This window comes from Alligator mississippiensis, chromosome 3, assembly GCF_030867095.1.
Source record: "Alligator mississippiensis isolate rAllMis1 chromosome 3, rAllMis1, whole genome shotgun sequence".
NCBI lineage: Eukaryota > Metazoa > Chordata > Crocodylia > Alligatoridae > Alligator > Alligator mississippiensis.
In genome coordinates, this window is record NC_081826.1 from 279,885,476 (window position 1) to 279,897,028 (window position 11,553).

At 43.1% G+C, this 11,553-nt stretch overlaps 1 protein-coding gene across 9 annotated transcripts in view; it reads left to right on the forward strand.

Moving 5' to 3' along the window:
- The window catches only part of PRLR (prolactin receptor), a 230,990-nt gene that overhangs the window by 212,130 nt on the left and 7,307 nt on the right, over positions 1-11,553 (forward strand). For all 9 annotated transcript variants that reach the window (XM_059725229.1, XM_019496007.2, XM_014593990.3 and 6 more), the window contains 7 exons: positions 480-621; positions 1,935-2,067; positions 3,691-3,860; positions 6,743-6,906; positions 8,082-8,226; positions 9,092-9,191; positions 11,108-11,177. In XM_059725229.1, coding sequence (XP_059581212.1) covers positions 480-621; positions 1,935-2,067; positions 3,691-3,860; positions 6,743-6,906; positions 8,082-8,226; positions 9,092-9,191; positions 11,108-11,177 — 924 coding nt within the window. The remainder of the gene's footprint in view (positions 1-479; positions 622-1,934; positions 2,068-3,690; positions 3,861-6,742; positions 6,907-8,081; positions 8,227-9,091; positions 9,192-11,107; positions 11,178-11,553) is intronic.

Here is an 11,553-nt window from a genome sequence, read left to right on the forward strand (position 1 = left end):
ATCCTTCTGCTCGGAGCCTGACTGGCAGCCATAGCATGCCCATATGGCAGCCATAGTAGGCCCGGCTGGCCAGGCTCTGGGTTTGAGTAGTACATGTTGCCCCCGCATGTGCCGCTCCACTTTTTTTTTGCATGGGGGTCACACTGCTTTATAGGCTTGAGGAAATGCAGGCTCAAAGGTCAGTACAATTATATTTCTCCTACAAATCTGAAATGGAGTTTCTGAAGTTGAAAGCAGTGAAAACTAAACCCAACTAAACCAATCATTCAGACCACAGGTTCTAAACACCTGGAGAACTTGGTCTCATTTAAGGGAGCTTTGACATTAACTTTAGGTGGCTAGGAAGTCAGCCTTTTTTCTATTTGCTGTTCTCAGGACTCCATGGGATCTTCAGTGAGGGCCAGCATTTCAAAGTATGATTTATTTTTTTGAACTAGATAAAATGCCCCAGATACTCATGGTTTCTTTATGCCTTCCAGACTATTTTTGTTGGACAGCAAACCCAATACAAGGTGCTCAAATTGTATCCTGGATTGAAATACGTTGTACAGGTCCGCTGCATACCAGACCGTGGAGAATGGAGTGAATGGAGTTTAGAGAGTTACATTCGGATCCCCAAAGGTGAGTGTTTTACTTTAAAAAGACTTAATGAGTTAAATGTAGATAGAGTATGAGGGAGAAGGCAGCAGTGTCTCTCATAATCAGCCTTTAGCTTTTGCAGCCCCCAGGTGTGACAGGCAGCCACTTCTCCCTGATCCATTCATTCCTTGGTCTCTGCTTAGATTGGCAGGTGCTATTTAATGCCACTGGTGATGGTGGATTTAGGATACTAATTAACTAGAAACTGGACAGAGATCAGCAACTCATTTCAAACCATCAGTCCTCATCAGATTACATTTACTTGTCAGCCTGCTTTGGTTTAATTATTTGTATTCCTGAATTGACATGGAGATTGTTGAAATATTGACAATAGATACAATATTCAGAAGTCCCTAAGTGATTATGGAGCCAAAATCCCATTTTCAGGTACCTGACTTAGGCACTTGGGAGCAGTGAAAATCAATGATCGTAGGCTCAGAGATGAAAAAATATTATTAGCATCTTGAGGCCATGTTGCAACCCACATGTACAACCACAACAGCCCCATTCTTTGCCATGCTTTAATTGGCATCATCCTATTTGAGTTTAAACTACACCCTTTTCTCTGACCTTCTGTATGCCAGTGATTCTCAACCAGAGTGCCACAGCACCCTGAGGTGCCCTGAGGTCCTTTCAAGGGTGTTGCAAGGTACCATGCAATGTTAATACTGTTATGTGTATAAACACAATTTACAAGATTAAATGCAGATATATGAAATAGAAGTCCATGTGTTAAAAACATTCTGACCTGCTGTGGTCTTTCTGAGTTTTCTGCAATAGAAGAAGTGCTCTATTTTTCTGTAGTCAAAAACAAGTGAAAACTAAGAGCTGGCATTTTCCAAGAGGTCTAATGAGGGGTGCCTTGGATTTAAGAAGGTTGAGAGCCACTTCTCTAAGCACTTAGCTCAAGTCTCTGATAACTCGAGTGAGAAAGGAAACATATAACAAAAAAGCTTGCTTTGGCTGTGTTCAAACAAGTAGTCGAGATCTCTAGGTATCAGGCATAGGGTCACTAAATACAGAATGTGTGTGCTTCCTTCCTGTTATCTTACAAATCAGTACAGCCTCTACTGGGGCTCCAGAGGAGAAGAAAAAATGTAGACAAGGATACAAACACATGGGCAAATTGTTTAAGAGAAAAATGTACACTCCTATGGTGTTGTCTTCCCCTTAACACAGATGTTGAAATAGCCTGTAGAGGGGTGACAATAAAAAAAGAAAAGAGTGTGAAATAATCTGAAGACCTTCTGGCTATGTCTCTCTATCTTAGTAAGATCATTTCTGTGTTTCTGCAGGGCAATCAGCTCCTGGAAAGCCGGAAATAATGAGGTGTCGCTCTCCAGAAAAGGAAACTTTTACTTGCTGGTGGAAGCCTGGCTCAGATGGAGGACTTCCAACCAACTACACTCTGAACTACTACAAGGAAGGGTAAGAAGCTGTGAATAATTATTCTGTAGCTATTGCCTTACTCTGTATGTACAGAGTTTGTTTGCTTTTAATTGTCAGGTAAAGAAAAAATAATTTCAGATCTGTGCGTTATGAAGCAGTACTAGCAACCTCACATTTACCATTGCAGCCAGGTTTCTGTTTCAAGATACTTTGCTTTGAAAAATGCTCTGGCACCACAAGGACCCAAGGAGAGTTTGTGGTACAGATTTTGGCTCTAGGGCCAAAGGGCTCCCAAGAGACTGAACTACCCAGAATGACCTGTTTGAATGATTGCCATCTCTTTCACAGGCAATGGTGGGATGAACTCGTACAAAATAGATTTCCCTGCAATGCTGTAGCTGTGCTCTAACCCTGGGTACCAGCGTCAAGATCCAAAAATTCATTAATAAAACTTTGTTCAGTATGTTGTTATCTGTGTGGGGTGAGCTAATTGTGGCTCAGCCCAGCACTGCTCAGTTTTGGGCTTAGAGCTAACTGGAGAGCAGAGTCATTGAGGAAAGGGACAGTTACAGATCCACTCATTGAGGATCAGTGCATGGTGCCTATGTGGACATCCTGCTGTTTCACAGGGGAACCCTAGAAATGAATACATGTTTTAGAAATGAGCTGAGCCGGGAGAGGGGAATAGCGATGAATGGAATTTTGGTGACATGGAAAGCAGCAAAAACTGAATTATTGAGGTGCATGTGTTTAAAAAAGCTGAAGTAACCTTCGGGCATGGGGGAAAGATGCACAAAGCACATTTTGATAGTATATCACAGAGACTAAATTCATTTGGAGGGTAAAATGAACATTTGGGGTGCTCATTTGTAAAGCTTTGCAAATTTGTCAGTTGCTTCATTTACAGATTAGTAATTTGTTTAATTTTTAAGCAAGTTACCTAGCCTGCTGCCTTCTGCAGGTAGGTTTTGCTCCCTGAGGTGTTCCTCAGCCTCTCTTGCCACATAAAACAGTCTTTAAGCAACTAACAAGGAAATAAATGAACAAAGCCAGACTTGTCCCAGGCACTAAGAGGGGAACCTTGGGGTGCTGGCCCCAGCACAGCACCCTTGCCCCTCCTTGTACCAAGCTGCTGTGCTCACAACTTGCTGCTGCTTCTTTTGATTACTCTTCTGGGAGCTTTTTAAAGCTCCTAGTAGGACACTCCCTGCCTATCCAAATGTCCTGTGGCTGGGCTTTCTCAACAGAGCTTCCTGTTCTTTCTTAAATGGAGAGATCACCCTGGTACAGGCCCCCTTCAATCTGCTCTTCCAAACAGGCAGGAGCCAGGAAGTAGGAATCACTTTGCTGCTTTTCAGTAGGAAATACTGTAGCTGCAAGCCAGATAACTCTTACTCCAGCTGGATACCAGAAGAGCTGACTGACTGCACCATCTTGGGGCAATGGTGTGCAAATCATCTCCATGTTTAGGGCCAGCTGTACTTTCTTGAATTCCAGAGGATAAACCTTGCCTTATGGCCTGGAAGCAGCTCTCCAAGCCATCTTGCCATCTCCCAGAGCATGAATGAACAGAACCTGGTCCTCGGTGGCACTAGCAATAAGAAAAAGTAAAATTCATGTATTTTGTTTGATATACTTAATCATTGGTTTATTTAATTTCAGAGAAGAACTAATCAATGAATGTCCAGATTACAAAACAGCTGGCCCCAATTCCTGCTACTTTGATAAAAAGCATACCTCACTCTGGACAATATATAATATCACTGTAAAGGCAACCAACAGGATGGGAAGTAGCATTTCTGATCCTCATTATGTGGATGTGACTTATATAGGTAAGAGACAAAGACTTTTAAAAAAATGGAGCTAGAGCTATATTAATCTAAAGTTCATGACTTTGGGATCCAGAGTTCTGGTCCCAGTCCATCTACAAAAATATACTTTATACAAAGTGACATCAAAGGTAAAAGCACTGAAAAATAAATTAAAGCTGTGCAGAATTGCATTGACTTTAAATCGATGACATACAGTTACGGTCCCTGTAGTCCTTTGAACATTTTTAGGTTACTCTATTTGTTATTACCCTAAACATCAGAGAAGTTAAAAACACAACAGTACTGGTATATAACGGATTTTAAACTTTATTAAGAAATATTAGCTTTAGGGTTATTTTACATGGCTTTGCCGAGTTAGAAGAGAATATAGGATCCTGCACGTGGTAGCTACATGGGTAGCATTTCCTAATAATAATAATTTCCTGACTTCTTTTGCCTGAGATGGGTAACTGAGCACACACATGAAGATTTCATAGGGAAAGAGTGTTTTAAGAGTCCCTCTCTATCGGTAATTTTTTTCCTGTTTGCCAGTAGCAGCGTAACTCAATTATCCTAGCAAAACCATATGTACAACTGTACACAAGGCTTAGGCATTTTTACTACCATGTCATAAATACTTTCTTGGTACAGGTTTTTCATAGATTCATAGATGCTAGGGTCGGAAGGGACCTCAATAGATCATCGAGTCCGACCCCCTGCATAGGCAGGAAAGAGTGCTGGGTCTAGATGACCCCAGCTAGATGCTCATCTAACCTCCTCTTGAAGACCCCCAGGGTAGGGGAGAGCACCACCTCCCTTGGGAGCCTGTTCCAGACTTTGGCCACTCTGACTGTGAAGAAGTTCTTCCTAATGTCCAGTCCAAATCTGCTCTCTGCTAGCTTGTGGCCATTATTTCTTGTAACCCCCGGGGGCGCCTTGGTGAATAAACCTCACCAATTCCCTTCTGTGCCCCTGTGATGAACTTATAGGCAGCCACAAGGTCGCCTCTCAACCTTCTCTTGCAGAGGCTGAAGAGGTCCAGGTGCCCCAGTCTCTCCTCATAGGGCTTGGCCTGCAAGCCCTTAACCATACGAGTGGCCCTTCTCTGGACCCTCTCGAGGTTATCCGCATCCCTCTTGAAGTGTGGCGCCCAGAATTGCATGCAGTACTCCAACTGCGGTCTGACCAGCGCCCGATAGAGGGAAAGTATCACCTCCTTGGACCTATTGGTCATGCATCTGCTGATGCACGATAAAGTGCCATTGGCTTTTCTGATGGCTTCGTCACACTGCCGACTCATGTTCATCTTGGAGTCCACTAGGACTCCAAGATCCCTTTCCGCTTCCGTTCCACCCAGCAGGTCATTCCCTAGGCAGTAGGAATGCTGGACATTTTTCCTCCCTAGGTGCAGCACTTTGCATTTCTCCTTGTTGAATTGCATCCTGTTGTTTTCTGCCCATTTGTCCAACCTGTCCAGGTCTTCTTGCAGCTGTGCCCTGCCCTCCGGCGTGTCCACTTCTCCCCACAGTTTTGTGTCATCTGCAAACTTGGACAGAGTACACTTCACTCCCTCGTCCAAGTTGCTGATGAAGACATTAAAGAGTATCGGTCCAAGGACCGAGCCCTGCGGGACCCCACTGCCCACACCCTTCCAGGTCGATACCGACCCATCCACTACGACTCTCTGGGTGCGACCCTCTAGCCAATTCACCACCCACCGGACTGTGTAATCATCCAAGTCACAGCCTCTTAACTTGTTCACCAGTATGGGGTGGGATACCATATCGAAGGCCTTCCTGAAGTCTAAGTAAACGACGTCAACCCCTACTCCTGTGTCCAGGTGTTTTGTAACCTGGTCATAAAAAGAAACTAGATTGGTCAGGCACGATCTGCCTGCTACAAACCCATGCTGGTCTCCCCTCAGCATAATTTGTCCTGCCGGGCTCTCACAAATGTGAGCCTTGATAATTTTTTCGAAGACTGCCTAGGATGGAGGTGAGACTGACTGGCCTATAGTTGCCTGGATCCTCCTTCCTCCCTTTCTTGAAAATGGGGACCACGTTGGCCCTTTTCCAGTCCTCTGGGACCTGGCCCGTGCGCCACGAGTGTTAAAATATTCCCGCCAGTGGCTCTGCAGTGATGTCGGCCAGTGCCTTCAGCACCCTCGGATGGAGCTCATCTGGGCCTGCCGACTTAAAGGCATCCAGTTCCTCCAAGAGACTCTGCACCATCTCAGAGTCCACGCATGGCAGTCTGGTGCCTTGCTGCTGCCTCTCTACAACCCCAGTGAGAGCCTTGTCTTGCCCCTCGCTTAGGAACACTGAGGCAAAGAACACTGAGTTTTTGTCAGACTGGGAAAAATACTTAAGCTCTGTCTATATATACTGGCTGTTTGAACTGATGTAGCTGTAACACTGCTGACTGTGACTGGAATATGGGTTCAGTTTCTCCAAATTTAAATAAGCCCACAATATTGTCACTGGTCACCAACTCATGCCTGTTAATTCTACATACTGTATGTGCACTTGGGAATGTTCTCTTATATTCTCTGATGTTGATGTGGGAGATGTGACTATGTAAACATGATACCTACTTAGTTATCAAAATCTGCTTCTTTTGCACATTCAGAGATATGTCGTCTGACTTTCATGGTGAAAAGGTCATGACTTTCATAATAAAAAAAAAAGCAACAAAAAAAACCCCACAGCACAAAAATGAACTTGAAGAAACTAGACAAATTGGAGGTGGCAACTAAGTGTAAAATGTTGCCAGATCAGAATTTGCTCTACCCATTTATACCACTGATAGCATTTTGTACTCACTGATGGCATTTAACACCCACTCTTGACAAGTAACAAGGAAAAAGGAATTCAGACCCTCCACTTCTGATCTCATTTTTACAGTGCAGCCAGACCCTCCTATGAACGTGATCCCAGCAGTAGGAATACAAGATGGAAAACCGTATCTGCTTGTGAAATGGTCTCCCCCTCCATTGGCTGATGTCAGATCGGGTTGGCTTACTCTTATATATGAGTTGCGACTAAAAACAGAAGGGGAAGAGTGGGAGGTAAAGCAATTCAAAACGTGTGTGTGCATGCGCATGCTCTGGTCAATGAGATTTTATATAGCATATGCCATCAATAATACAGCCCTTTCCAGAATGAATTCTTGGTTGCTCTGTAAGAGGATCATAGTATTTTCCCCGCAGAAGAAATGGCAATAATGTTTCAGGTGCCTCTGAGTGGTAACTGTAAGCCAAATATTTAATGTTGGTGATTTTGTACACTGACTGCTTCTTATCCATTTCAAATAGTCATTTCCAGCTTAACTAGGATGTAGCCTATGTTTGAGGGGTAGGGAATCTTATGTACCATAGTAATCTAGTCCAAATCCTGAATGTTATACTAACAAAAGAGAACTTATTTTACCTAAATTAATCAATCTGTGCAAGGGTTTAGGTTGTAGCCGTGTTGGTCTAAGGACATAGGCAGACAAGGTTCCTTGGGTGAATTTGGTATCTTTTATTAGACCAACCCAAATAGTTGGAAAAAGTTATTAAGCAAGCTTTCGAGCCTCAATCTGTGCAAGGAATTGCTAGGAAATTGTTGCCAAGCCATATAGCAATAACACAGTATGCACAAACTTTTGCCTTTCCATGTTATTAAATCTGGAAATGGTTTGTTTGGAATTCCCAGCTCACAATTTTTCCTGTTGCTTTCACTACTTATGGGCATCTCTCCAAGTTTCCTCAGCTTTGTAGACTTCTCGGCTTTCTCTCTTCTCAACAGCTCTGCTTCTCTCTCTGTGCAAATCTCCTTGGACCTCTCGGCCCTTTCATCATTCATGTTTTCAAAATTCCCAGTTGAAAACTTCAAAATCAAAGTTCCCGTGTTGAGAGGATGTTGCTTTCTTGATAACTCCTTCTTGGATGCTGTTTTTAGTAGCCACTGTTCAAAATAAAACTAGGAAAAAGAGGAGGGTCTACTCCCGGGGAATATCTGCCCTGGGAGTTTTAGAGCTAGAATTCATTCTCACGGTAATCTCTTATAATGCTGAGAAGTGGCTGTTTAAAGAGACCTTTATTCTGTTCCTGTATTGCAATTCCTAATGTTGCTATCTAGTTGCAGTAATATTTATTCTACAATCTCATTCCTTTGTTGTCAAATTTCAAGTAATCTATTACTCTCAGAGCAAAATGCTTCATGTTTATATGATGTTTTTGTCTTTTTTATTTCTTTCCAGACTTTTTTAGTTGGACAACAAACACAATATAAGATATTTAGTTTAAATCCTGGAAATAAGTACATAGTACAGGTTCACTGCAAACCAGACCATCACGGAGCCTGGAGTGAATGGAGCCAAGAAAAGTATATTCAGCTTCCCAGTGGTGAGTGACTGGTCATCACCCTTTTTTTTTTTTGAGTAAATGCTTTTAGTATTTTGTTAGCTGTGCAGCCTGAAGATCTGAAGTGCTGCATTACCCATAGGACAGATAAAAACAATCCAAAGGTAACTGATATGCCAGGTTCCCTATATCGCCTGCACACTTTCCTTCAATTTGATAGTAAGCAGGTGATTCATTCTCCTTGTCCATTTAAAACTTGGTCACTCTGCTGACACGGGTGCTATTCAGTGAGCTTCAGGTTGGTGATTTTTGATGGATGGATACTTGTCCACTGAGAACTGCACTAAGACTTGCTTAGACAAAAATTGGCTGTAACCCTTGGAAGGATAACATCTCTTAGCCACAGCCTCACTGGACTGCATTTGAACTGGTGGCCTAAAAATAAAAATGTTTTGTGTACCATTAGAAAGTCTAAAAGCCATATAGCTCATTTTACCCTGCCTTCTCATTTCATTAATGATTTGATACATAATTTGAATGTGAAACACCTTAAATACTGACAGAAGCAGATTTAGACTTGGCATAGATTCTTCCCTTGGTTTCTGTCCTGTGTTGCTGTTTCTAATTGTGGTACAGTTTCCCTGCTCGGGTATGTTTCAGTCTTGCATAGTTCTTCTCACAGGGATTTTATTTCCTGTGCTTTGCCTTGAGGACAAGAACAGATTAAATATCAAGCACCAGTATGCAATGTTAGATCAGCATGTCCTAGAGAAGACTTCAAACCACAAGCCTTGAGTTTGAGATTATAGACATTTTAAAGATTGGAGATGTTTACAAACTTCTCAACACTCCCATCTTTATTTGTTAGGCTGCATATAATTGAAGTATTCCTGTTTATTCTCTCTAGACTTCAGAATGAAGGATCTGATCGTATGGATCTTTGTGGGCCTATTGTCATCTGTCATTTGTTTAATCATGATTTGGATGATGGTTTTAAAAGGCTATAGGTAAGTCACCAGTCAAGGGTTCGTCTGTGGTAGAAAGGCCCAGTTAAAAACCATTTAAAAATAGTCTTTTAATATGTCTTATATCGCACTGTTTTGTGGGGGGGTGCCCCATTCCACATGGTAATTTTACTGTGAGATTTGAACTGTATGCAGCTTGTTGCATGATGGAAACTCTTGTGGATTGTGTGTGGCCAGATGTGAAAGGGCCTGTCTTGCTTTAGGGGGAAAAAGTGGTGCATGAACTGCCACTGCCACCACATGCTAGCTGGGGGAGCTGGTGAGCTGCTTCCCCAGTGAACACCTCCACCTCTGCCATGGCAGCCCCTGTTTCTGGAAGTTGTCAAGGGCAGTTGAGCAAAGGGCAAAGTGCTCACAGACTGTCTGGAGTGAGACTCACCACCCCTCCATCTCCCTTGTACTGGGACTGCAGAGCAGCAATGCACCCAGTTCATTTTGTGCCCAAAGGGGTTTTTTGCTTGGTTTTTTTTTTTTTGGTGCCTTTTTTCCATGCTCTAAGACAGGAATGGATCCAGAACTCCCCCACCACAGGCCCTGCCCCAGCTGCAGCAAGGAGTGGGGGTGGGAGGGGGAAGAGTGCATCATCAGTGTATTCAGGTATGCTGGAGGACCTGGCCATGCACTGTCTTGCTACAGTTGACATGCCAGACATTAACATTGTTGTGGGGTGCTTCCACACCAGAAGTTGCTGATTTCATCAGGAACTGTTCTGAGGCAGCTGCATATATGTTGTTGTGGGTTTGCTGTTTTTATCACAGGATAACTTGATTGATGGTACAGAAAGCTGCACAAAATGTGCTTTTAACCCAAAACAATGGAAGGTCCGGAGAGAGCTCTAGAAACAGATATACAAAGCAAAGGGCAGATCCTCCCCTGATGTAAAGGTCACTCTGAAGTGGTGCCTAGTGCACATCCAGACCTGACCTCTCTGCTCAGTTTTTTTCAACTCCTTTGGCAAGCATTACATTTGGAAGCATTGCTGCTCCTGCAGGAATAAGCAAGCTGCTGTTGTGGTTTTTACCTTTGTTTCTGTCTTGGTACCCATTGCACTGAGTACCCAGCACAAGAGAAGTATGTTTGCTGGGTAGCTGCTGTAGCAAAGTACCAGAGGTGTTTTGTGCATGTTTTTCTGTAGTAACAATGTAGATCCAGCTGTTCCCACTGTGGTGATCCACAGCTATGCTGCTGTCCAAAGTTATACTCTTAGTTACAGCCAATGGGTAGGGTAAGGACCTGTCTTCTTCCATCCTTCCCGTCTCCTTGGGAGCACAATGGGGGACAGGGAAGAAGCCATCCCTTAGACTCTCCCCACATATAAATATTGCCATAGATGGATCTAGAATTTTTTAAAAGAGGGCTACAGATAGTGCTCAGGTTGGCCCCCTAGTGCTTAGTTAACCACTGGGTTACTGCACAGTAATGAGTCTACACATACGTCACTGTGGAGTAATTAATTGGGCATAAATTTGATGTTTGTATGCTGCAGGTATCAGATTTACACTCAAGTTGACATAAGTTGCTATATTTACTGCACAGTACAGGTGTGCACATGTAGACACATGCCTGTACTGTGCAGTAATTTCAGTTACTATATAGTAAATGCACATGTGGAGACTCTGTGTTAATGCATTTGTTACATTTGATTAACTTCACCTCAGTGTTTGCAGGATTCTCTTCTCTGTGTAGATGTATAGCAGTGTAGATGCACTTAAGTTGTTCACTGAGCTCCAGCTAGCTCAGTAAGCAACTCTGGGCTTCGAAAGTATCAGGTAATAAAGAAGGTACTAAATGCATTACAAGTGTCTGAAACTTTAAGCTTATGCTATAGAAACAGGATAATTATTGGGATGATGGAGCCTGTACTTACGCTGCCTATATTCTCTGCTTTTGTTTTTCAGTATGGTATCCTGCATCCTGCCTCCGGTTCCAGGGCCAAAGATAAAAGGCTTTGATACGCATCTGCTAGAGGTGGGTCCAGAGATGTCTACCTTATCCAGTGTTTGCAATAATGAACCCAACAAAGTTGGCAATTGCACTTAACACAAGAGCAAGCTTTAACCATAAGGAGAGGTTTTATACACATAATCAGCTTTAAGGATAAGTAAAACAGCCAAGTAGGCAAAACTGGGCCTTTAAGCTAGTGTCTGCATTAGGGTATGAGGGAGCTATGTACCAGCACCTCTTGCTCCTCAGAGACACTGTATGTGAGGCTGGTGCCAGCAGAAAGTCTGAGTAGCCCTTGCTAATGATTTGTATAGGTTACAGATTGTTCTCACAATATTCTGCTGTCCAGGGAGGTGGAGGTAGCTGGACCACAGTCCTGCTTCATTCTGTCCCTTGCCAC